The following is a 27,724-nucleotide window of genomic DNA, read 5'->3' as shown; positions in this document are numbered from 1 at the left end:
ATTAACCAACCCCATCCCCCGTATGCTTTCAAACATGCACATAGTTTTTTCCCTCCCTTGTACCCTTCCTTTTCCTAATCAAGCAATATGACTACCTAATTTCACTTCATTTGCTTTTTTGTTTGTATTTTATCATTTCTTTCTTTCCGCAAAACCGAGACCCAGACCTACCACAATTGTCAGTCGTTCAGCGAGAGTTTCTTTCTTGTAAGGATTTCCAAACTATAATCATCATGCACGATTATATTGTCTCTGTTTCAAAGAAAGTGCTTTAGGTTTGAGTCTCGGTTTTAAAAATCACGAGGCAAAAATGGAGATTATTATTAGGCCACACTTTGTAGCTCAAGCTAGCCAAACCCTTGTCCTTCGCACAAATAACAGCATTCGCAGTTGTACATATATTTTCAGGCCTCAGTTCATTACACATTTAAACAAAACAGAGCCACTAAACTGATTATTGATGAAGAAAAAAGTCGCAACTAGAACGTGATCTCACAAGGTGCATGAAATGTTCTCCCACGGCAAATAGCTTCTAGGTTTTCTCCAGCATAAGAACAAAGCGGTGAAACTTCCACACCTGGATTCAAAACACGAGACACCCCGCCGTTAAAGCGAAAAAATTGAAACGACTTTATTAACTCTTAAAACCCTTATCAGATGGGCCGTTTGTTGTATGGAACAGAAACACTAGTCCGTCCGTCCATCAAGGATCCGGATCCTCTATAAGGATTCCTTTGTGAGTATCGCGGACCCGGATCCTCTGTGAGGATCATGTGAGAGTTTTAACCTGGAGCTACCACCTCATTAATGAAGAGATTCAAGGGTGGATAATAGGGAACTCCTCATTTTAGACAACACGATGTCGCTTAGCCACTAATATCATAAACGGAGAGAAAACAGAGGCCCTCCGCCGGCGTAATCTTCTTATCCTCCCTACCAAACTCTGACTAAAACCTATCTCCAACTTATCAAGTTTGCTATTATTGCAGCAGTGGACATAGAATCTTGGAGTTCCGGCTTCATTTTTTTTGTTTCTACACTATCAGTGGTTTGATGGGTCATTAACATGATTTGATGATCAGAGAATCAGAGATTTGTATCAATATTTGACTTAAATCAAAAGCTATTTCGGAATGGAATTGAAACAAAACTGATTAGACTCACTAATCTGGCCCTAATATTTGCTAATTTATACCAGAAATTCTATTCCTTTCACATACCAAACAAAGTTAAAAACGCCCAAAATGGATCAAGGAACAAACCTTGAGATTGGAACACGATAGAAAACGATGGAGCTTATCCTTTGATTTGGATGAAAATGGAACTGGGGAGGGAGAATAAACGACCAACGCTCGGAAAAAATCCCGATGATACCATGGGGTTGGATGTGGGATAAGGAAGAGTTTAGAAGGGTCTGGTGATAGAAAACGATGGAGCTTATCCTTTGATTTGGATGAAAATGGAACTGGGGAGGGAGAATAAACGACCAACGCTCGGAAAAAATCCCGATGATACCATGGGGTTGGATATGGGATAAGGAAGAGTTTAGAAGGGTCTGGTTGTAGGGTGTGGGGGAAAACAGGAATTGCAAAGGAGAGAGAGAGAGAGAGAGAGAACGTTTGGGGAGTTTCTGTTTTCTCTCCGTTTTGAGATTTTTGCTTGCTAAATGATGTCATTTCACTTTTGAAAAGGAGTCTCGCATTAACCACCCTTGCATCTCTTTCATTAATGAGGTGGCAGCTCCAGGTTAAAAGTCTCACACGATCCTCACAGAGGAATCTTCAGAGGATCCAGATCTGTCAATCACTTGGGATATCTAATAAGAATTTCTTTCCCTTGAAGAAGAAAAAAAGGAAAGGACTTAATCATATGTATTACTCCCTCCGTCCTTTTTTAAATGTCCTACTTCGTAACTCCAACTTATTAAAAAAACATCATCATTATACCTTTCACATCAATTTTTTCCTCCACTTTTCTTACTTACCCATCATCATTACACTTTTTACTCACTAACTTTTCAAAATGGAATCTACTTTTAGAGACAAAATAGACAATGTATCAACTTTTACCCACTAACTTTACCAAATGGACACTTATTAAGGGACAGCCCAAAATGGAATACTGGACTATAATAAAGGGACGGAGGGAGTATAATCAATAATACCAGTTGCATATAGGGGCACTGAATGCGTTAAGAAACCTCCTGCAGCAACCACCCAACGAGTATGGAGACGGAGAACTAGCAGCCGCGCACTGTCTGGAGTGTCAAAATTTGACCCATTGGCATTTTTTACTGGTGCAAATTCCTCTTCGCGCAACACCTAAATATTTTAAGTATTTTGAAAAATCCAAAGGTGATATAGTTAAATCACAAGTAACTTATAAGATGACAACATAAAAGGGCTGGAGAGAGAGAGAGAGAGAGACCTCAAAAAGGGCTGTGGAAGGTGAGTAGGGAAATGCATCAAAAATAAACTGCTCTAATTTGTATCCCATGGTTTGTCCATGGATTGAAGGGATTTTCTTCTCTGCAAGATGATAACTGCACTCACATTGCATGAAGTTTTAGATCAATCTCTGAAAATTAATTCAGCTGTGCCGGGAAAAAAGTTAGATGAAGAGCACAGTAAAGTATTGGGCATGGCATATCATATAAGAGGAGAATGCCCCGGAGGCAAACAGGAAAAAAGGCTCTACAAAACAGATAACTAGCAAAGCAAAGAAATCAACCATCAAGCTTGACTATCCATGAACGAAGCATGAATAATCATCCAATTGCACAATACAACCGCTGATTGAAGATCTGGTCTTTTTTCTTCTCCCATTACAACTTAAAATCAAGTTTAGGCGTAACTAGCAAGAATATTTACCCGTTCACTTTACCATATGTCCCATATATTCATGAATGCTGGATTGCACTTTGCAAACAAAATAATGCCCTACACTACATGACAAGCACTGCTTATTAAGATGTACGGATATTATGGCATGTTGATGAGCTATTGGACACAAAAATCGAATGAATATGACGCTTAGACTCGTACAAAGTATCCATACCCTATATTGGTACCGGAGTTTATGAATTCTGGGTGATTGATGATTCAACGTGAAGCAGCAGCACAATATTGAACGAAGTAGACACAACACAAATAAAAACCAAGAGGAGATAAATAAGGTGTGACAAAAGGCCTCGAGGCCTTTTCTCAGAAAAAAAAAAAAAAGAGAAGATAATAATAACCCATTATGAATCAATCCACATCATCCTTGGGAATGATTCATTTTCCTATGAAAGTGTAAGTGATGACAGGTGGTACCTAAAACTTTAAGTAGTAAAACTGTCCCAAAATAATATTTTTTAGTTTTTATTCAGAAACGCAAAAAAGGTTCAAGAAATAAGAAAACGAAAAATGCATATGGAAAACATGCAGAGAATGGCATGGACAACTCGAAGGGTACCTCGCAATTGAGAGAATTAGACAATTGTAAATAATTATGCGATGAATCTCTCCGTGTGAGATTATCTGCAAAAGTGTTCTATACACATTCACTTTGGCAGGAAAACCTATAGAGGAAGTCAATTAGGGCGAACTGCTGTAAAGAATGAACTTAATGTGTTAATATTTCATATCTTCAATATCTAAATGGTTTACGACATCAAGGGAGGCGGAAGACAGATTAAATTCAAAATGATTTTTTATGAAATTATATTTTACGTAAGCAGCTCCACAAGGAACTAAATTTACCGACAACTGGTCTACCATTTATAAAATCAATCAAGAGCTTTAGAGAAGGTGGTCACCGCTAAAATTACTATTATCAAGAGAATTCTTTTAGGGTAAATTTCAGATACACCCCTGGTACTTTCCCCGTTTTTCAACTACACCCCCTACACTTCATTTTTAAACACTCACACCCCTTGTACTTAAGACTAGTTTGAAACTGTTAGTATTTCCGTCAATTTTAACGAAAAGGCAGGTAATGGTGTATTGGCGGGAAGTTTCCCTCCTAAAACATCTTTTATAAAACCAGTTTGCCCCTAAAAACTATTTACATCCTATATATTGTTTCTTTCCACTGATAGGATTGAAAAAACACCCATGGCTTCTTCTTCTTCTTACTCCCGTTCCCCCTCAACTCGAAATCGACCTAACCAGGCCCCCATGTGACATTGCGGTGAACCAGCTCCTCTGCGTACGTCTAACATACCATCATCCATGGGAAGACAGTTTTACAGGTGTGCAAGGTTTCTGGTAAGTTAAATATAATCATACACATTAAATATAAAAAATGAGTGCTGATGTAATATTTTTTTTATACAGCACACAAAATGCGATTTTTTTGAGTGGGTTGACCCTCCAGCTTGTGATTGCGGAAGGGACGAGCTGTTGCAGAACATTGATTGGTTAGAAAGGGAGTTGGAGAAAAGCAAGGCTGAGGAAAGAAGGCAGAGGGGGATGTTGGTGGCAACTTGGGTTGCCATTATCTATTTTATGGTGTTGTATTTATCTAAGTAGAATGTGCATGTAATCCAGTATATTCCCGGTCCCGTAGAACCAATTCAATGTTTTGTTAATGGATTACGTAATCCAGTAGAACCAATGCAGTAAATTGGTGTCTCCTTGTAATAAATTGAAAAGGCAATGCAATATTTTGGTTATGCTATCACAAGCTGGAATCGCTTGTAGTATTGTCCCTGTTTGAAAAAAGGGGAATAAGGAAAGGCAATACGATTGGGTATTTCAGCGGAAATACTAACCGTTTCAAACAAGTCTCAAGTACAAGGGGTGTGAGTGTTTAAAAATGAAATGTAGGGGGTGTAATTGAAAAACGGGGAAAGTACAAGGGGTGTATCTGAAATTTACCCTTGTTTTTATTATAGGATGCAACTATCAAAATGCTCAGAACAATCTCCTCCAAAGAGTACTAATTCGTTCTACATATCTCAAACAAAAACATCGTGGCGTTATAGATTAACAAGTGAACTGACGTGTTTTTTCTTCAAATCAAAATCTTTGGAAAAATATCTTTTTACATTGATCAAGTCATTCTAAAATATCATTGTCGTGAGCCATGACAACACAAATTGAATATTTGACATTCTTTTCCATAAACCAGAAATCATATTATTGGACTCGCGAAACGAATTTGACTGCCTGAAATATGAAAGAAAATGTGAAAATGAGAATGAGAAGGATATTACTACTCACATACTGTCCTTCTCAAGGCCACTTGCTACTTGGTTCAGGAAATCCAAAGTAAACATATGTAAGCACAGCTGAAAAGCATGAACCACAAGAAATTCAGCAATATACAAGCTAGCACAAAGATGGGGAAAACATGTAACTGAACCATTATGCTGTTTAGGTGACATATTCAAAAAAAAAAAAAAAAAACCATTATGCTGTTTTGACTTTGAAGGATATAGCAGGCGGAAGTGCAGATGATTTTGTGATTTATTAGTTTGATCAAACATATATATTGGTATAAAAATCCGAGTAAATTACGAAAACTAGATGGGAAAAGCACATGAAATTTCTCTAGCTTCCTTGCAAGCTTAACCAAAGGACGTTACTCGTATTGAGATCCCGATTAAGGGTGAGAACTGGGGGGTACCAGACGGCAGACAGAATAAGACATGGGAGTGCTCTCATATTTGAACTCGCATGGTCATGATTGATAGCACAAGCCTCCACCAGCGCCAAACAACTACCAACTTTCTTTCGCCCATAATGTGCATGTTATTTCATCATTTGTTTTCCTTCTTATTTTTGCAGTCTCTTTCCCTACCATTCTTTATGTGTGCATGTTTATCTCTCAAAAAAATTATATAGTATTCTGAGGAAACAACAGAACTGAATGTAAAGGTCCATTAATTTATTTAGCCTAAATCATGACTTAAATGCCGAGATGACAGAGTATAATATCATGCCTAGTTAACAGTATCTCTAAAGACTTCACAACTATGAACAGTGCTGTGCAGCTTTTCATTATTAGAGCAAGAGGTCATTGGTTGTCTAAATATGCACCAACAAAGGAGGCTTGTTTGTTAAGCTATGTGCCATCTCTACCCATGCAATTGAAGTTGTTCATTGCAACAGAGAACTTGTGCAGAATGAACAGTCGAATACCAGGAATGTTATATTAGCATAAATTGTTCAAAAGAACTAAAAAGGTCCAGAAGCGTACCTCCACTTATTATTGAACTCAAAGGACTAAAACTAGAAAGTTGATCAAACATGGAAGTTTAGATAGTTTTAAACAATGGACTTTACCAACACGGTAGCATTTAACAGAATCACTCAGCACTTGGCAATACTGAAAAGATATATAGAAACAAACAGCCTCTGAATCTTCAGGCAGTTGGCTTACAAGATTTTTGTTGGTCTTATGTTACAGGAAGCAGATACTCGTTAAGAACAAGCACAATTAGGCTGAGCAAAGGTAGCAAAGAAGCTTACATTACTCCAACAAAAGCGAAGACGACCAGTTCCTTGGTTTATTGCACCAGCCAGTGATGGATCCAACTCACTATATTCAACTACAGATAGAGGTCCACCTTTCCCCCGCCGTACAAACACGCCAACCTTTTCTTGTGGGTATGCCTGTGTTGAATGCAACGCGTTTGAAATTCAATAGCTTCTTACTTTCTAATTGTAAGGGAGAACTTCAAAAGAGGGAAAAGAAATCAAGATTAAATACCAATTAAGACAGCACTGAATACCTACATTGGTCAGCGTATTTAGTTAGTCAAGTTTAAGTTTTGACATTTCACCCTATGAACCTTCAAATCTAGAATATATATATATATATATATATATATACACGGGGCGGTTCCGGGGACACCTTAAAAAACACCTCATAGTTCCGGATCAAATTTTGATGATCTGAGCCGCTCAAATCAAACCTTTCCCGGTCATTTTTTTTGCTAATTTCTCGCGGGCACCCTTAAAATCACATTCTGTACACATTGAACGGTTCGGATTATAAAAATTTGATCTGGAACTATGAGATTGAGATTATTGGTGTTTTTTTAGGTGTTTTTTTGGGGCATCCCTTAACCGTTCCGATATATATATATATATACACATACATACACGGGGCGGTTCCGGGGACACCTAAAAAAACACCTCATAGTTCCCGATCAAATTTTGATGATCTGAGCCGTTCAATGTGATCAGAACGTGATTTTAAAGGTACCCGTGAGAAATCAGTAAAAAAAATGACCGGGAAGGGCTTGATCCGAACAGTTTCGAACAGTTTTTTATTGAACGGTTCAAATAAAAACTGCTCAAATCAAACCTTTTCCGGTCATTTTTTTTGCTAATTTCTCGCGGGCACCCTTAAAATCACATTCTGCACACATTGAGCGGTTCGGATCATAAAAATTTGATTAGGAACTATGAGATTGAGATTATGGGTGTTTTTTTGGGTGTTTTTTAAGGGTGTCCCTTGAACCGTTCCGATTATATATATATATATACACACACACACAGTCCCTTTCTACTAAGGGCGCCCTTAACTTGCTAAGTTAAGGACCTCATGAGGACATTGTTCCCGATCAAATTTTGATGATCCGAACCGTTCAATGTGTTTAAAACGTGATTTTAAAGGTACACGCGAGAAATCAGCAAAAAATATGATCTGGAAGGGCTTGATCTGAGCAGTTTTTCATGAAAACGCTATAAATGCATTTTTATGAAAAAACTGTTCAGATCAAGCTCTTTCCGGTCATATTTTTTTGCCAATTTCTAGAGTGTGCCCTTAAATTTACTTTCTGCACACATTGAACGGTTCGGATCATCAAAATTTGAACAGAAAAGGGGAAGTCCTTAACAAGTTCATTTTTATGAAAAACTGTTCGGATTAAGCCCTTCCCGGTCGTATTTTTTTCTGATTTCTCGCGTGTACTCTTAAAATCACGTTCTCCACACATTGAACGGTTCGGATCATCAAAATTTGATCGGAATAAGGTAAGTCCTTAACAAGTTAAGAGCGCCCTTAGTAGAAGCTTGGGGTGTGCGTATATATCAATATACGGGGTAGTTCCGGGGACATCTATAAAAACATATCAAATCTCAATTTCATAGTTCCCGATCAAATTTTTATGATCCGAACCGTTTAATGTGTGCAGAATATGATTTTAAGGGTTCCCGCAAGAAATTAGCAAAAAAAATGACCGGAAAAGTCTTGATTTGAGCAATTTTTATTTGAACCATTCAACAAAAAATTGTTCAGAATTGTTCGATCAAGCCATTTCCGGTCTTTTTTTTTGCTGATTTCTCGCGGATACCCTTAAAATCACGTTCTGATCACATTGAGCGGCTCGGATCATTAAAATTTGATCGGAAATTATGAGATATTTTTTTAGATGTCCCCGGAACCACCCCGAGAGAGAGAGAGGCATGGTGGTTTTGTAAGTGGCAACAATGCAAGGGGGTAATTGGAACGGTGATTCCAGGAGCATTCCACCTTAGTTCTTTCTTTGACTGATATTTGAAGGTCGATGATAAAATAAATAAATGAGAAATATCCTCAGGCGTGTGACTACTTTCTGCTTATACATACCAATATTCGATAATGGTCTTTATAATTACCAATTTATCCCAAACAAATGATATTCCAAGATGACTGGAAGGCAGGAAAATAAAAATTTATGAGAATGGATGGGCATGTGACTTAGTAAAACTTGGGGGAGGTTTGCTTATGAATTTGATTGAAAATTCAAGTGTACCTGAACGATTTTATTCTTTGATTAGTTTAGTTTTCAGTCTTTATGTGTTCCCTCCCAGTGAGTTTCTTCTTCATAAATTGAGGTTGGCATACGAGTCATTAGTCTTTTGGTTAATATGCACACATAAACAAAAACTTCAAATAGTATGCAAATTCAAGTATTTTAGATGTTGTGTAGCCTCTATTAGAGCTTGTCCCGCATTGGTTAATTCTAACCTCCAAAACTAGTACATGAGCATTGGCGGCCTCTCCAATCATTGTCAATTGGTTTTGAGTGAATGCTATAACATGGTATCTGAGCTAGGCTTTCGGAGGCTTTTGGACAAATCTCTCTTGATTGATTGCCCCGTTGTTTGTGCCTTAAGCGGACCTAGTTTCGCTACGGATTCTTGTTTGTGTCTCCACGAAGGGGTCAAGGCACATGTGCAGGGCGTTGAGCTTGTCCACATGGGTTAATTATAACTTCCAAAACTAGTAGATAAGAATGGGCCTCTACTAATTGCCAATTGATTTTGAGTGGATGCTCCAACAGTCTCTTGTACAGAGGTTGTCCCATTTCAGCGAAGCCTTAGTTCCAGAACGAACGATAGAGGACGGATGCAATGAGAGATTATAGCGTTCCGAAGTCCACAGTATAACACGTTGCACAACTGAGATCAAAGTCAAATTTCACACACAAGTTTATGAAAACCATTAAGGTTTCTCACCTTGCGGACCACTTTTGCAGCTGCGGCTACACCTTTGTCTATAAAATAGCCCAAGAAAGTGGGATCACCAACACGGACCTGCTTTCAAGACGCTAATCACTATATCTAATAGGACAAGTTTCTAAGAAATATCAATTAGAACAAGAACAAAACAATCAAAGTCAAGTGAAAAACTCACTAATGCATTATCGACCCCATAGCAGTCCAAATATTTAACCCCTCTCGTGGCCATATCTTCTAACAGTCTTGAAGATTTCAAAGCTGCTCCATTGGTTGGCGTCCAAAATCCAATTAGTTTTGAATACATCAAGGAATACATCAAGCGACAAGGTAGCAAAGAATCGATGTAAAATGGTTACAAGGGACACATGACAGAGCTCTAGGAATTTACCTGAATAAACTCCTCCATTTCCATCTGGAGCCTTTGCAACCTGGTTTTACAAACATAGTTAAATAAATAAAAAAAGAAGACAGAAGACAATTTCACTACCATTATCACGTTACAATGCAAAGAGTTGCCCGGAAAATGTTGAACTACAAGGTACGACATTATCAATTCTATCAAACACCAAAGCCAACCAAACCACTTTCTTCAAAATATTAACAAATATAACCAACTAATAAGCAACTAAATAATGTTAGATACCTGAATATACATTGTTGGGCCCATTTTCTAACAACTTAAGCTTTTGGGACTATTGGTAACTTAACATGGTATCAGAGCTCAGGTTGTAAGAGGTCTTGTGTAAGACCCGACTTTTTTTTTAAAAAAGAAAAGAAAAGAAGTAGGCTTATTAAAAGTGAATTTTATTTTTATTGTGGGCCTTCACTGTGATTTCCTAGAACTATTGGGTTCAAGGTGTAAAATAAAAGAAAGGCATGTGCTGTGTGTGCACGTGGAGAGCCCTTGTTGTGCATGTGTGTGATACAAACCTAGTGGAAAATTAAAAAAAAGGAAAGAAGAAGAAATCGTTCAGGAGAAGAAGAAAAGAAAAATAAGGCGCAGTGAGAGGCAACGAGGAAGATAGGTTTAACGATAACATAAGTTCTAATTTCGGAAGGTAATTCTTAGTTTTCCATATTGATCAGTAACATATCTGTAATTGAATTGAGTAATTTTAGGATTTTGAGAATCAATTGGGTTCCAAGTTCTCCTAACTAGGGTTATTCCTTGTTCATTTTCTCTGCTGGAATTGTTAGTTGTGATTGCAGGTATTCTTAGTCTCTCTAATATGAAAGATTTGATTTTGGGGTTAAATTTTGATTAAATTTTGTTAATGAGGAGAAGCGGAGGAAAAAAAAAAAAAAAGGAACCGACTTGGGGCAGTGTTGTTGCCGTTGTTTGTTGTTGCTGTAAAGTTGCTAATGATACTTTTGGAAAAATTATCCTGCGTGAGGGAATTATTAATTTATCTTGCACCTAGGTTGAAAACATTTCTAATGGGGTCTAATAAAGCTTTGTAATGGCTGTAAAAGAATGCTGGAAATAGTTTTTTTGGATGTTGAAACTGTGAGTAATAGGTGCTGGAATTTTTATTAGTTGCTGGAAATTCGAATCCTGTGCTGAAAAATGGTTTATAGGTTGCTGAAAGTGATGTTTTATGTTGGAAACTGTTACTTAGGTGCAGAAATTAAATGATGAATATTGGGAATTGATTGTATATGGTGAAAATCTGAATCTAAGTGTTGAAATATTCATTTAAGGTTGTTATAGCTGAAAATCATGTGCTACACTTGACTGTGGGAAGGAGTATTTGAGTTATTGTTTGTTATTTCCTTTCGATTTAAACTCCATATTCACATGTGTGGATTTGTGTGTTCCACGCCAGGTTCGGAAGCGGCAACGAGCACCGCGACTCCACGTAGGGAGTGAGCTCGTGTTGGTACCTTTTTGGCTGGACCTCGAGGTGGGTGTTCTTATTTTTAATAGCAGAAGATGAGACACGGTGTAGAGTTGTTTTTCGTATTGAAATGGTTAATATTTGGCTTGAGCTCCTAAGCGAGAATATGATCGTAGCCTTAGTGGCGTTATAATATGGCCTTAGTGGCGTTATTGAATATTGCCTTAGTGGCGTGGATAAATATTGCCTTAGTGGCGTGACGACTCTTGCCTTAGTGGCGTAAAGAGAATTGCCTTAGTGGCGTTGATATGGAATTTGCCTTAGTGGCGTTATGAATATTACGTAATGGAACGTTATTGTGGGCAGAATATTCTTGTTTAAATTGTTGGATAGCCCTTGTCTTTATTGCTTCTCTTATTATGGATAAGTACATTCACTGAGCAAGTTGATAGCTCACACCCCCACAGCATTTTCTTTTCAGGTGCGTGACGGCACGTGGGTCCACTGCAGAGTCTAGACAGGAGTTGTGTATATAGAAGTCTAGCTTTTTGACTCTTTTGATTATGTGCCTATTTTTGGTGGTTGTATATGTTGTAAATATATGTGGGCACGTCTTGTATGACAGTTATTTCCGTATATATGCAAGTTAAGTTTTTTTTTATGAGCTGGACACCTAGCTGGTGCTTTTATTTACTTTTTGAGCAGGGCCAAGACGTGGGTCCATCCCATTCGGAAAATAAATTTAGTGTGGTATTTTTTTTCGGGATGGGGTGTGACAATTTTTGGTATCAGAGCCTATGGTTATTAGGTTCTGTAGACATTTTTGAGTCTAGAACTTGCAGTGGACCATAGGGAGTCAGTTGAGTTAGTGGTTAGCTTATTTTTGCTGGCATGATAAATATTGAGCTGCAATGATATTTATTGCTTATCTTGAGTTCAATGGCAGATAAAGTTATGGATGGTCAGGAGAAAGATTCAGGGGGTCAAGCGGGTCAAGGTGAACCTAGTGCTCAAAGTCAATCAGATATTTTGCAGGCTCTTGCACGGTTTATTGAGTTTCAAACGGGTGCACAAGCAAGCTCATCAAATCAGCCACGTAGTACCGTTCATGAACAGTTTATGAAACTTCAACCTCCAACATTCTCTGGTGGTGTGGAACCATTGGAAGCAGAGGAATGGCTAAAGAGGATGGAGTCTATTTTTGATGTCATGAGTGTTTCTGATGATCAAAAAGTTACTCTAGCCCCTTTTATGTTAAAAGATCAAGCTCGATTTTGGTGGGAAGCTACTAAAGGATTGCTGACTACACCAGCAATTGGGGAATCGGAGCCTCCAGTGCCGAAAAAGGTTACGTGGAAAGAATTTATCGCAGCTTTCAATGAGCAATACTTTCCTCTGTTGTATCGATATGATATGGAGCACGAGTTTTCTAGTTTGAGGCAAGGAAGTATGTCTGTTGCTGAATATGATGCTAAGTTCATCAAATTATCTCGGTTTGCACCAGACTTAATCCGTACAGAGGATGCTAAGTGTAGAAGATTTCAATTTGGTTTGGATCCCGACATTCGAGCTGGAGTTGCTACTCATGAAGCAAAGAGATATTCTGACTTGGTACATAAGTCAAAGATTTCAGAGAAGAGTGTTATTGAGAAGAAAGAAAGGCAAGCACAATATAGGAGGGGTCAATTTGAGGCTAGATCATCTAGACAGAGGTTTCAGGGATCTCAATTGAGCGGAGTTCAGGGTAGGCCACAACAGAATGTTCCATTTGGTGGTCACCAGGGGAGTTCTCAAAAGCAACAACCTAGACAACAAACCAGTGTTTCCTCAGGTAGTGGTACACGAGATATTACTTGTTTCAGTTGTGGAGCGAGTGGGCATATGGCACGAGATTGTAAGGGAAAACAGCAAGAGAGATGTTATCGTTGCAACCAACCTGGGCACAAGATTCGTGATTGTCCTGTGACATCTGTTGTTTCTCCATCGGTGGGTAGTGTGGCTAGTGGCAATACAGCGTCATCCAGGACTCCTCAGAGAGGTGGGGGATCTTCCAATGGACCTCGCACTCAGGCCAGAGTATTTGCTATGACTCGGCAAGATGCTCAGGCGACACCTGATGTTGTTACAGGTACACTAAATGTTTCTAGTAGGGATGCACATATTTTAATTGATCCCGGCTCTACTCATTCGTATGTGTCCCTATCATTTGGCATGTGTTTAAATCAGCCCCTTACATTATTAGATCATTGTTTATCTGTGTGTACTCCTATTGGGGAAGTGGTGTTGGTAGATGTGACATATAGGGGTTGTGTGGTACGTGTGGGTGAAAAAGAATTACTTGTGAATTTAGTGCCTCTTGACATACATGATTTTGATATAATATTGGGCATGGATTGGTTGGCGTCATATCATGCTTCTATAGATTGTTTCAAGAAAGAGGTAATATTTCGGGTTCCTAATGAAACTGAGGTTAAATTTTGTGGTGAGCGCAATGTTACTCCTACTTGTCTTATATCAGCAATTGAAGCCAGGAAATTGCTCAGGAAGGGTTGTGAATGTTATTTGGCGCATGTGATAGATACAACAAAATTAGAGGTTAAATTGGAGGATATTCCAGTGGTGCGGGAATTTACAGATGTGTTTCCAGAGGAGTTGCCGGGAATTGTGCTGGATAGAGAGGTAGAGTTTTCTATTGAGTTACTTCCAGAGACTGCTCCTATATCTATAGCACCGTATCGAATGGCTCCTACCGAGTTGAAAGAATTAAAAATTCAGCTACAAGATTTGCTTGACCGAGGTTTTATCCAACCTAGTGTGTCGCCCTGGGGAGCTCCAGTGTTGTTCGTTAAAAAGAAGGATGGTACATTGAGATTGTGTATTGATTATCGTCAGCTCAATAAGGTAACAGTGCGCAACAAGTATCCCTTACCTCGAATTGATGATTTATTTGATCAGTTGCAGGGAGCTACAGTGTTTTCAAAAATTGATCTCCGATCGGGGTATCACCAACTAAAAGTGAAAGATAGTGATGTTCCAAAGACTGCTTTTCGTACGAGATACGGGCACTATGAATTCCTGGTTATGCCTTTCGGGTTGACTAATGCTCCAGCCGTGTTTATGGACTTAATGAATCGGGTATTTCAGCCTTATCTTGACTCGTTCATTATTGTCTTTATTGATGATATCTTGATATACTCACGAAGCAAGGAGGAACATGTGAAACACCTACGCATTGCATTGCAGACTTTACGAGAAAAGCGATTGTTTGCAAAGTTTAGCAAATGTGAGTTCTGGTTGGATAGAGTGGTTTTCTTGGGACATGTGATATCTGGAGATGGAATTTGTGTTGACCCTGCGAAGGTGGAGGCTGTAGTTAAATGGGAATGCCCAACGAATGTCTCTGAGATCCGAAGTTTCTTGGGTTTGGCGGGCTATTATCGTCGATTTATTAAAGGTTTCTCAGCGATTGCTAGACCATTGACTAGATTGACTCAGAAAGCAGTGAAGTTTGAGTGGACTGACGCTTGTGAGCGGAGTTTTCAAGAACTAAAGGCTAGATTGGTTTCAGCTCCAGTTTTGACTATTCCTTCTGGCGCGGGAGACTTTGTTATCTATAGCGATGCTTCACACCAGGGTTTGGGATGCGTGCTGATGCAGCGTGGAAAGGTAATTGCTTATGCTTCAAGACAATTAAAGAACCATGAACGCAATTATCCAACTCATGATTTGGAGTTAGCGGCAGTTGTGTTTGCATTAAAGTTGTGGAGACATTACTTATATGGCGAAGCTTGTGAGATTTTTACCGACCATCAGAGTTTGAAATATTTGTTTACACAGAAGGACTTGAACTTGAGACAAAGACGATGGATAGAGTTAATTAACGATTATGATTGCAGTATTCACTACCATCCTGGAAAAGCAAATGTTGTGGCAGATGCTTTGAGCAGAAAATCTTCAGGTAGATTGGCATGTGTTCAATGTACTCGTGTTGATATTTTTACCGAGTTGACTTCGATGGGTGTGCAGTTAGCCATGACAAATACTAACGCTTTGATAGCTCATTTTAGAGTGAGACCTCTATTGATTGATTGGATTCGGGAGACTCAATATCGAGATCGAAAATTGAAGAAGTTTATCGATGGAGTGAGAGATGGGACGCGGACAGACTTTGTTATTCGGGATGGGTTATTGTTATTTGAAAATCGATTGTGTGTACCTAGGGACCAAGCTTTGAAGAGAGAGATTTTGGAAGAGGCACATAGTTCAGCTTATACTATGCATCCGGGTAGTACCAAAATGTATCGTGATCTTAGGGAGCACTATTGGTGGATTGGGATGAAGAGGGAGATAGCTCAGTTTGTAGCTCGATGTTTAGTATGTCAACAAGTAAAGGCCGAGCATCAACGACCCGCAGGTTTATTGCAACCTCTTCCTATTCCTGTATGGAAGTGGGAGCATATTACGATGGACTTTGTGAGTGGACTTCCTCGTTCTCAAAAAGGCTATGATTCTATTTGGGTGATTGTGGATCGATTGACTAAGTCCGCGCATTTTCTACCTGTTAATACCACCTATACAGTTGATAAGTATGCTAAATTGTATGTTGATGAGATTATCCGTTTGCACGGGGCTCCAGTGTCGATTGTTGCTGATCGAGATCCTAGATTTACTTCCAGATTTTGGCCGAGTTTGCAACAAGCAATGGGTACTACTTTGAAGTTTAGTACAGCTTTTCACCCTCAGACCGACGGGCAATCTGAGCGGACTGTTCAAATTTTGGAAGATATGTTGCGTGCTTGTGTATTGGACTTCAAAGGCAGTTGGGATGCTTATATGTCGTTGATGGAATTTGCTTATAATAATAGCTATCAGACTAGCATTGGCATGGCACCATACGAGGCTTTATATGGTCGGAGGTGTAGAACTCCTGTATGTTGGAGTGAAGTTGGAGAAAGGTGGTTGTCGAAACCAGAGTTGATTCAAGTCACTGTCGATAAAATTAAAGTGGTTCGTGATCGCTTGAAAATTGCACAAAGTCGCCAGAAAAGTTATGCAGATAAGCGGAGGAGAGACTTAGAATTCGCAGTGGGTGATTGGGTGTTTCTTCGAGTATCACCATGGAAAGGGGTTATGAGGTTCAAAAAGAAAGGCAAGTTGAGTCCACGATATATTGGGCCGTATGAGATCATTGAGCGGATTGGGTCTACGGCGTATCGCTTGGCATTGCCACCGGAGTTAAGCCGACTCCATGATGTGTTTCATGTCTCCATGTTACGAAAGTATATTGCGGATCCATCTCATGTGTTGACTTCTGAGCCGATAGAGCTAAAAGAGGATCTAACTTATGTGGAGCAACCAGTAGAAATTTTAGATCGCAGAGATCAAGTTTTGCGTAACAAGACTATCCCATTGGTAAAAGTCTTATGGAGGAGTCACGCGGTCGAGGAGGCAACTTGGGAGACTGAGGAAAGTATGAGAGCTCAATATCCACATCTATTTCCATAAGGTAAGTGAATTTCGGGGGCGAAATTCTTTTAACGAGAGGATAATTGTAAGACCCGACTTTTTTTTTAAAAAAGAAAAGAAAAGAAGTAGGCTTATTAAAAGTGAATTTTATTTTTATTGTGGGCCTTCACTGTGATTTCCTAGAACTATTGGGTTCAAGGTGTAAAATAAAAGAAAGGCATGTGCTGTGTGTGCACGTGGAGAGCCCTTGTTGTGCATGTGTGTGATACAAACCTAGTGGAAAATTAAAAAAAAGGAAAGAAGAAGAAATCGTTCAGGAGAAGAAGAAAAGAAAAATAAGGCGCAGTGAGAGGCAACGAGGAAGATAGGTTTAACGATAACATAAGTTCTAATTTCGGAAGGTAATTCTTAGTTTTCCATATTGATCAGTAACATATCTGTAATTGAATTGAGTAATTTTAGGATTTTGAGAATCAATTGGGTTCCAAGTTCTCCTAACTAGGGTTATTCCTTGTTCATTTTCTCTGCTGGAATTGTTAGTTGTGATTGCAGGTATTCTTAGTCTCTCTAATATGAAAGATTTGATTTTGGGGTTAAATTTTGATTAAATTTTGTTAATGAGGAGAAGCGGAGGAAAAAAAAAAAAAAAGGAACCGACTTGGGGCAGTGTTGTTGCCGTTGTTTGTTGTTGCTGTAAAGTTGCTAATGATACTTTTGGAAAAATTATCCTGCGTGAGGGAATTATTAATTTATCTTGCACCTAGGTTGAAAACATTTCTAATGGGGTCTAATAAAGCTTTGTAATGGCTGTAAAAGAATGCTGGAAATAGTTTTTTTGGATGTTGAAACTGTGAGTAATAGGTGCTGGAATTTTTATTAGTTGCTGGAAATTCGAATCCTGTGCTGAAAAATGGTTTATAGGTTGCTGAAAGTGATGTTTTATGTTGGAAACTGTTACTTAGGTGCAGAAATTAAATGATGAATATTGGGAATTGATTGTATATGGTGAAAATCTGAATCTAAGTGTTGAAATATTCATTTAAGGTTGTTATAGCTGAAAATCATGTGCTACACTTGACTGTGGGAAGGAGTATTTGAGTTATTGTTTGTTATTTCCTTTCGATTTAAACTCCATATTCACATGTGTGGATTTGTGTGTTCCACGCCAGGTTCGGAAGCGGCAACGAGCACCGCGACTCCACGTAGGGAGTGAGCTCGTGTTGGTACCTTTTTGGCTGGACCTCGAGGTGGGTGTTCTTATTTTTAATAGCAGAAGATGAGACACGGTGTAGAGTTGTTTTTCGTATTGAAATGGTTAATATTTGGCTTGAGCTCCTAAGCGAGAATATGATCGTAGCCTTAGTGGCGTTATAATATGGCCTTAGTGGCGTTATTGAATATTGCCTTAGTGGCGTGGATAAATATTGCCTTAGTGGCGTGACGACTCTTGCCTTAGTGGCGTAAAGAGAATTGCCTTAGTGGCGTTGATATGGAATTTGCCTTAGTGGCGTTATGAATATTACGTAATGGAACGTTATTGTGGGCAGAATATTCTTGTTTAAATTGTTGGATAGCCCTTGTCTTTATTGCTTCTCTTATTATGGATAAGTACATTCACTGAGCAAGTTGATAGCTCACACCCCCACAGCATTTTCTTTTCAGGTGCGTGACGGCACGTGGGTCCACTGCAGAGTCTAGACAGGAGTTGTGTATATAGAAGTCTAGCTTTTTGACTCTTTTGATTATGTGCCTATTTTTGGTGGTTGTATATGTTGTAAATATATGTGGGCACGTCTTGTATGACAGTTATTTCCGTATATATGCAAGTTAAGTTTTTTTTTATGAGCTGGACACCTAGCTGGTGCTTTTATTTACTTTTTGAGCAGGGCCAAGACGTGGGTCCATCCCATTCGGAAAATAAATTTAGTGTGGTATTTTTTTTCGGGATGGGGTGTGACATCTTGGGTTCAAGTCTTTATTTGCATTTGGTCCCTGTTTGCATTACGTTTCTCCCCTTCGCATTCCACCGCAATATGTGTGGATGTTTGCATCTCCACGTGCAAGACGGGGTTGCACATGAGGGAGGGTGTTAGATAGCTTGATATACATTGTTGGACCCTTTTCCTAAAGGCTTAATCTTTTGGGACTACTGGAACTTAACAATAATACAGGATCATATCAGCAAAAATGACAAATACTGTATTCTCAGTCAGTTTTGTTCAATCATACACATATTGTGATGCCAGGAAATGTTCGCTCCCAACCCCAGAGAAAACAATACACTTGTTGACTTAAGCATAAAGGTAGAACATAGTATCCAGACAAATTTTCAAACAGCTTAAGTTTTCGAGACAATTGTCAACTTAACACTATTGCTTTCCTTGCCTCGATTTACTCTTCTTTGTTATTTGTTGCCTATATTATGTCTTTACTTTTTTCCCAACTAGTGTTGCATTGCTTTAGGACTTATCGTTTCTTGATCTTCAGACATCTCAGGCTCCACCTAAAGTTCTAATGTACATCTGATACAAAATGAGTGGGAACTGCCTTTAGGTTCTACGAGACGTTCTTTTTGCTTTCAAAATTTCACAGGTTTTTCGTCAGCTACGAAAGTGACAAAACTAGGTGTGAAACTCAGAAACTGGCCCTGAAAAATAGAACAAAATAATTGGAAAGGGATATGCGGCAAAACATAATCCCTTTCAAAGAACAAATTGCATAATATATGAATACACAAAGTACCTAAGAAGATCTTGGGATTACTTGGTCCTTCTAATCACTACCACTTGTGATAGGTTGATCCTTTGCAACAGCTACCACTAGATATGCATAGAATGTAAACCCAAGACTAGATCATTAATTTGCCAAGCTGGATAAGCTTTACTTTTAGCATTTTACCAATTCTGGGCAGCAGCTAAGTTGGTTATTTCTTCAAGTCTCCAACAAATAGCAGGGAATTCCAAAGACTAATTCAAATCAAGAGACTCCACCAAGATTTACATAAAAAGAAACAGTATGTGCAAGAAAAAAAAGAACAAAACCTACTCTGTATGGGGTTTCCATTATAAATCTACCATCCTTTGAGACACAAGGTATGGTACCCTGTTGGAAGAAGGTGACCTGCATGAAAAGATGTCTTCTGAAAGGTTAAGTAAATACTAAGAACTACGTCCAAAGCACAAAAAATTGCTGCATCTTACTTGATCAGCTTCAAGACCAAAATATTTGTGACATTCAAAGAATTTGCGTGTTGGGTCGTCAGTAAATGGGCTTGTCATTATGTACCAATGAATATGCACAAACCCAGCCGAGCCTGCATAAAATTTAGCTGAAGAATTAGGATGGCAAGAGTCACCAAGTATGGACTAAAGAACGCAGAAGATGAACCTCACCCTCACTTAGAGATTGAGCCGCTAATTTTTGCAGACATAAAATTCGCTCAGCTTGAAGTTGGAAAAGTGACTTTCCAGACGGAAGTCCAATCTCTGCATTGATGAGGTTACAACATAGAGTCATCTAAGAAATTAGAATCTTTACCAAACAATACAAAAGAAGGAAATAGCAATCTTTGAGGTATATGCATCCACATCTACAAAGGAACCACAAAAATTCCTGAAATCCAGGAGAAAATAAGGATTTCCTCATGGTGATGAAATCATTGAAATATAATCAAAGGGCCTTTACATAGGCCAATGTGTGTGCATATTTGGGATTTCTATGGAAGATAAAAGGAAGATGAACTTCAAGAGATAAAAAAAGGAAATCTGTAGCTATTAATCACACAACTTATAATACTGTGAATACCATAATGACTATGCCCTTTCCACTAGTTTTTTTTTCTGATAAGAGAAAAAATATTATTTAAAAGCAAGGTGCCGTAAACGGGGCAAACCTCGTACAACAGGCATGAATCGTAATGCGATAAACCCACAGGTACAAACAAATTACCAATGAACTTTTTGAGGGATGAGATAGAAAGTGAACGAAAAAACAAACATACAGAATAAGGAGCAAAGCTGTTTCACTTGTTTGTTGACCGATGTGTGTTTTCTGAGAATGGAAAATTCCACAATTACTAGATCATTCCCTCTCATTCAACATAAAAAAAAGTTATTCGGGTCAATCATGATTCCTTGACGTCAACTGGAAGGAGAGAGAGATAAATTCCTCAAATGGTGGAATTATACAAATCAAAGTAGGTTGGAGGTCTAGGATTTGAGAAGTATAAAAATGTTTGATCTCCTGCATGCTTCCTAAAGAAGTGGATAAAGAAAGAGTAAGTTTTCGTATATGTAAGCGTGTATATATCAATCAAGCTATCTCTTCAAGTAGCACTCCCATCCCGTGTTTCCAAACTCAAGAAAATCTAGCCCCTTTAGGCTGAGCATGGTAGGCAATTATTGATAGCACTAGATTGTTTGCTGCAATATTAGCCAATGAACATTTGAAGGCACTAAAAGTTGTAAGAATCCAATAACAACACAATACTCACTAAAACAGCCCTTTGGATCTGAGCTTCCCAGCCTAGTTCCCTGCATTCCGAATTCAACCATGAGAAGCACATCTATGAACCACCAAAAGAGTCAACCTTCAAAGGCTTTATGGTAGTGCACAAATCAAAGAAGAGCACGTAATATGAAATAAGAAACACTGAGAAGAACAGACTCAGAAAGCCAGCATTAGAATAACAAGCGTATACTTTCAAAAAAGACATAACATCTCCCTTTCTTTATCGATGAATGTATAGCAGTAGCTTCCCTCGTAGTACTGATAAGTTATAAGTGTGACTGTGAATGAAAAACAGAAACAAAAAGTTCCTTACTTTTGCACTTCATTTACTGCTAAATCTCCAAACATAATGATGTATTTCGTTTTGACAGCAGCATTTAATCTTTTTTGTATCACTTAAAAAGAAGAGGACATCAAATAATAGCTGCTGAAACAATAAACTACCATTGAACCTCTGTTACTAATTATAAATTTCACAATTAACCACCATTTTACTTGTAGAAAGATCAAAGTAACAACCAAAGTCGTGAATCCAATGACTAACAGAAACCAAATGATCAACTTTCCCTAATAAATATGTTTAGCTTTGACAGATATGTTATGCACACAGTAATCTGTCCAACAAGGCAATGGATCTGGCCTCTGGGGTATCAAAAAATGACCCGGCTTCTCTCAATTGGACAGTTGCATATCAGAGGTCCATCTCAGTAATTAGTGGTCCCGATTTCAAAAAGACATCCTGGTAAAATTCTTTTAACATATCTAAGCCATTAGAAACACTTTCGGATGGCCAAGATTACACCAACAATTATCTACAATCCAATCTCAGACTGCAGAGAAGACTGATTCCAGGGAAGAAAAAAGGGGTTGTTTTGGCCCTGAATTGCTCTCCCACGGCAGTAGATAACAACACTATCCCCTATGACATTATCACGTATCAGCCCTACCATAAGTCCTTATTTTGGTTTTTCTTTCCCCTTGCTATTCTCGAATGGGTTCAGATAACAAGAATCTGGAATATGCTATCAACATTTATGCACAGAATGGGTATAAACTCCTTATTCGCAGATCATTAACAAAGTTGCATTCTTACTTGGATTGCATGAACATATCCATCACCGAATTCCCACTTGTAGATTCCCCATAAAGCAAACATCATTAACAAAAAAAAATAGTAATTTCACCTTTTTTGGTTTTGTAAAATATTCACCACAAAAAGTTGAAGTATAATAACTCCTAGAATCACGAGCCACACAAGTTGAACTGTACAAGAAGTTGTGGAAACTTTATATCCATCTCAAAGCCAATTGGCAATGAGTGGAGAGGTCCCAAATGTTATTAAGTGATCACCCATTCCATTCTCAAGCAATGTGGAACTATATTTCCTTAACATCGCCCCTCACGTGTAACCACGTTTGAGGTCTATCACGTGTAGCCTCTTTTTGGGTCTATTATCTTGTAGCCTATTATCTTGTAGCCTTTTTGCTTGTCTATCATCGCGGGGTGTGGATTCTAATTTTTTTTTAAAAATAAGATAGAATACCTGGCCACCAGAAAGAAGCAACACAGCTAACTTGCCATCTGAGATAGCCTTCAACCCCATTTTCCACCATTTCTCTCTCTCTTCTAGCGTTCGCTCCTCCACAGTCGATACACTACCCTCCGGCACTGGTTCGATTGCCGCTGCCTGAACTCCTGAACAATTGGGAAAACAGAAAAAAGAAGCGTATATTCCCACTAAAAACACATCCACCTATGTATATATGTATCTATCATCTATTACTGTGGCTCACACGACGTTGTCCCAAACTAGGCTTTAATTACCTAAAGAAACTGCCAAGAAGGAAGACAAACAGAACTGCCACCCCAAACTCTTTTCTATTCTACTCTCTCACATCCCAGATTTCAATGCAGCTTAATCAAGATTCAAGACTTCTCTTTTTATCTTTTGCATAACACGATTTGCACATGCAACACGTGTGCCCAGTCGAGTAGTATATATCTACGTGTGTGTATACACACACGGTTTGTTTCAAATGAGGGGTCCTCATTTTAGTTAAAATGCAGACCCCTCTCCCGATTGAACTTTGATGATCTGAGCTGCTCAAGGTATTCAAAACTTGATTTTAAGGGTACCCGCGAGAAATCGGCAAAAAAAATGACCGAAAATGACTTCATCTGAATAGTTTTTTATTGAACAGTTCAAATAAAAACTGCTCAAATCAAGTACTTCCCGGTCATTTTTTGCCGATTTCTCGCGGGTACCCATAAAATCAATCGCCCGGATCATCAAAATTTGATCGGAAAAGGAAAGGAGACAAATGGAAAGGTCTGCATTTTAACTAAAATGTGGAACCCCTTGTGTGAAACGGACTGATATGCGGTTTGTTTCAAATAAGAGAGTGCTACCTTGGGATTGAAATGAACAACGGACGATCCTGTCGATCCTTGGAAGATCTATGCCCTGAATTCGATCAACAGAATCGGATTTAAAGCACGAAACAATCGAATAAAAAAATATTGAATTAGTCGAGGCGATTGTTAAATATAAAAATTGGATTGGAACGCAAATTGAATTCACGATGATAGAAGATGAGAGAGATCTAACGAACTAAATACAAAAATGTGAATGTGGTGAAATGTTGTGTGGGAATTGACTCACTTCGATGTCCCTAACGAGAAGGTCGCGTTCGTCGGGAGAAAGCTCGTCCCAGAGGGTAAAAGCGTCTTCTTGGCCGTAATCCTTGAGCCTCTCAAGGAGGGCTTGTGGAGGCGATGACGATCCATTGTTGTTACCGTCGACAAATTGCGTAGCTGGTTCCCTCATTCTCTCTCTCTCTCTCTCTCTCTCTCTCTCTCTCTCTCTCTCTCTCTCTCTCTCTATATATATATATATATATATATATATACAGATCTCAGTGTTTCTCTCTCTAGATCTCTATCACTCTCACTTTGTGTGCGCGCGCGCGCAGAGATGTGTGGTTTGGAGCTCTCTGGAGTTTTCCTGTTTCAGTTGTTGGGTGGTTGCGTTTGTGTAACATTGGAGTACTACTTAGCGAGGAAGACAAGAATCAACCACTTGGACCGGAGGGGAGCTTCTAAAGCCACGTACATTTATTCTTATTCCCAACCCCCCAACCATAATAAGTTAGAATTTCCCTGCACTCACTAGTATTCATACATTTTCACAAATATCAATCCGGAGAGTGTGGTTAGCATGTTAGCATTTTTTCCTTTCCACTTACTCAAATAAGTACTTCTTTTATTTAAAAGTGATGTATTGTAAGAGAACAATCTGTCTCGTAAATGAAAAATAAAAGCATCCATAATGTAATAATCAAAATCAAAAAATTGCTAAAGTTAGCAATGTGTGCTTAAAAAAGTGCTCACATTGTAATAATCAAAGTTAGCAACCTCCTAATCAATAATCAAATTTGGGCATTTGAATAATCAAAAGTAACAATGTGGGACTTCACATTGCTAACTTTAGCAACGCTCTAAATGAATGATCAAAAGCTGACGTGACAAGTTTTGATTATTCACTTTTGATTATTACATTGCGGATGCTCTAAGGTCATCCATAGTGGTATAATCAAATGCTAATTGTTTTTAAAGTTGACAATGTTGGTGTAAAAGATCGCTCATAATGGTATAATTAAACTTAACAACATCCTTAGAAATAATCAAATTTTGGGCTTTGGATAACCAAAACTAGCAACATTTTTCAATAATCAAAATTTGTGAACCCTACACCGCATTAGTTAACTAGTTCTAAAATTTATATACACACGTGTTTCAACTGGTATTTTCTTTCTATCTTCTTCGCCTACGCTTTTTTTTTTGGTAAAAAAAATAAATTTGAAGAATAAAAATTTTATGTAGCCAAGCTTCTTCACCTACTCTATGTCTTTTTCACTTCACCTTCAAACTATTTCTCTTTCTTTTCCTTTAAAAGTAAAACTCATATCTCTTGATCATCTACAATTCAAGTCATCGTCGCTAGATTAAGGTGTTTCACTCTTCTTCCTGTTTCTATCCCCCCTCCCCCCCCCCCCCCCCCCCCCCCCCCCCACCCCCCCCCCCCCCCCCCCCCCCCCCCCCCCCCCCCCCCCCCCCCCAAAAAAAATAATAAATAAATCATAATAGGAGGGCAGGAAGTCATCGATTTTTTTTTCCAAAAATTGAGGGAATCGATATATTTTAACCCATAAAAAACGTAAATGGAGGAAAGTGAATGACCGAAAACAGAGGGGGATAGAGAGTGAAATTGTAGTAGACCCCATATTTTGGTTATAGACTAGAAATGCCCATAGTGAAAGTTAACATTATTAAGCTTAGAAACCTCTTTAGTGAATAATCAAAAGTTGATGTGTCAGTTTTTGATTATCCTTTTTTTATTATACAACTGTGGATGGCTTAAGTACTTAACAAATAAGAACCTTAGAAAATTAATTGAGTCCAAAGTAAAACCTAAAAATTCTTTCATTTCTCTCAAGAAAGTTAGAAGTTCGTTTATAAAGAAAGTTAGAAGTTCTTTCATCAACTTGTACTTGGCTCCTGTCTTACCAGTGTAAAAGCCCTCTTTTGTAGTCGATTGGCTTAGATTAGTGTTATCTTATCACTTTGCTAGTTTCCTTTCCATCTCTCTAGATGGACTTGAAACTTCGTAGTCTATTTCTAGTAGTCATTGGCTTTGGCCTTTTACTTTTCCTTACTCTTTTTTTTTTCCCTTTCCTTCCTCCTAAGGTATGCCCATTGTAAGCTGTATATTCGGTTAGCCTCTTTTTATTTCAAGCTGATTTACCCAAAAAAAAGAATTTAAGACTATGACAAATTTGAGTTCAAAGACTTTGAAATCTAGAAACCTCATTTCTCTCCACAAAATTCAAAAATCATTTATCCGAGTTTTTAGCTTGTGAAAATGTGAACAGAACCCGACCGGAGATCACAATAAATTTTAACAATAATGCTACAAATACACACACTCACAATAGTGGTGGGACCCACACACACTGCATGTACACCTCCAATGTGTGTGAGTCCCACCTCTATTGTGAGTTAAGTGTGTGTGTAAGTATTTTTGTCTTTATTTGTGGTTCTAAACTTATTAAAATTTTAATGCATCAAACCCATTTTTCTAATGAGTACTAACGTAGTGCCCGTTCAATGCACGGGACAATAAAAAAAAAGAAGGTTCACATTGGTTTTTTCCCGTTTTCGTGCATTGAACGGGCACAACGCTAGTTATCATTAAAAAAATAAATTAAAATTTTCTCATACATCAAACGGACACAATGCAATTTAGAAAGTTTCAGCCACGAATTAGCATCATAAATAAAACAAACTCTCTTTACAACAATGGTGGAACAACACGACTGTATAGCAACTAAAAATTGAACCGAACTTCTTACTTTAATCAAAATTTAGAGACCACAGAGTGAAAACACCATTAAGGGAGGGCATGTGGAAATATTAAAAATACCAAGGGGGCCGTAAATGTAGATAAAATGTATATGAATCAATGAATGCTCACAATGTTAATCATGTAAACATTGCTCAAATCCAATAAAAATAATGAAGAGGATGACTTACGCAGCGGTGGTTCTCAGCATTGGGAACACTACTTTAGCAAATAAATGTTTTTTTTGTTTTGTTTTTCACTTTGGTTTGGAGAGTTTAGTAATGGTGTGGAGCTAATGGCATAAAGAGGAGAGTATGACATTATGAATGGAGGGAAGATAGTGGAAGAGAAATGTGGGGAATTCTCAGATTTTGGAACATCAAGGGTCTTAATGACCCAATCAAGCAAAAATAGGTTAAGTGTTTTGTAAATAAGAACAAGCTATCAATTATGGGTTTATTAGAGCATAAAATAAATGAGGATAAAGCTTCTAGAGTGGTAAAACATGTCTATCCTCAATGGAGTTTTGTGAACAACTATCCCCAAGCTTCCATAGGTAGGATTTTTGTGTGTTGGGACCCTAATATTGTTCAGATTCAGGTCCTTGATCAATCTGACCAATTTATTCATTGTGAGGTGCAACCAAAATGCGGTGAACCCCCTTTTTTTTTGCAACTTTTGTTTATGGGGAGAACAATTATCTGCATAGGCAGGCTCTGTGGTCTAGACTTCATCTCTTGAGCACTACATCCCCTTGGATAGTGCTTGGAGATTTTAATGTCATCAGGTTTCCTAGGGAGAAGGTTGGGGGAATTGTTTCTTGGCCTCCTTATATGGATGAATTTAATAGTTGTTTGTATACTTTGTGGCTTGATGATCTTAGGTACACTAGTTGCTTTCTTACCTGGGCCAACAAACAGGACCCTACCCATTTTGTCAGTACAAAACTGGATCGAGTTTTAGTCAATGAGAATTGGATGAAGGTGTATAATTGTTCCTATGCTCATTTTCCTAATTCTGGGATATCTGATCACTCTCCTTCCATTACATTTATACTTCTAAGTCCTAGG

The 27,724-nt window shown here is 38.4% G+C and overlaps 1 protein-coding gene and 1 long non-coding RNA gene across 5 annotated transcripts; one reads left to right on the top strand and one right to left on the bottom strand.

The window, feature by feature from the left end:
* Positions 1-288: 288 nt before the first annotated feature.
* On the bottom strand, positions 289-24,338 carry LOC131313033 (UDP-N-acetylglucosamine diphosphorylase 1-like). 4 transcript variants are annotated; one of them, XM_058341092.1, is made up of 17 exons: positions 24,164-24,315; positions 23,916-24,089; positions 23,663-23,717; positions 22,797-22,948; positions 22,347-22,382; positions 21,237-21,276; positions 20,137-20,229; positions 19,945-20,057; positions 19,790-19,864; positions 9,829-9,868; positions 9,616-9,698; positions 9,438-9,515; positions 6,459-6,602; positions 5,208-5,275; positions 2,428-2,542; positions 2,165-2,321; positions 289-577 (listed from the first exon to the last, which is right to left on the bottom strand). In XM_058341092.1, the coding sequence occupies exons 2-17, from the start codon at positions 24,078-24,080 to the stop codon at positions 480-482; spliced, it is 1,512 nt and encodes a 503-aa protein (XP_058197075.1). In that variant the 5' UTR covers positions 24,081-24,089; positions 24,164-24,315; the 3' UTR covers positions 289-479. The 4 variants fall into 4 exon arrangements, with proteins under 4 accessions (XP_058197075.1, XP_058197076.1, XP_058197077.1 ...); XM_058341093.1 differs by lacking the exon at positions 22,347-22,382 and having other exon boundaries at positions 23,916-24,338; XM_058341094.1 differs by lacking the exon at positions 2,165-2,321 and having other exon boundaries at positions 23,916-24,314.
* LOC131313035 (uncharacterized) lies at positions 1,643-2,326 on the top strand. Its single transcript, XR_009196058.1, has 2 exons — positions 1,643-1,871; positions 2,146-2,326. It is a non-coding gene; the product is annotated as an uncharacterized LOC131313035 (long non-coding RNA).
* Positions 24,339-27,724: the final 3,386 nt, after the last annotated feature.

The sequence above is a fragment of the Rhododendron vialii genome, chromosome 13a (genome assembly GCF_030253575.1).
Source record: "Rhododendron vialii isolate Sample 1 chromosome 13a, ASM3025357v1".
Lineage (NCBI taxonomy): Eukaryota > Viridiplantae > Streptophyta > Magnoliopsida > Ericales > Ericaceae > Rhododendron > Rhododendron vialii.
This window is presented reverse-complemented; position numbering and strand designations above follow the sequence as displayed.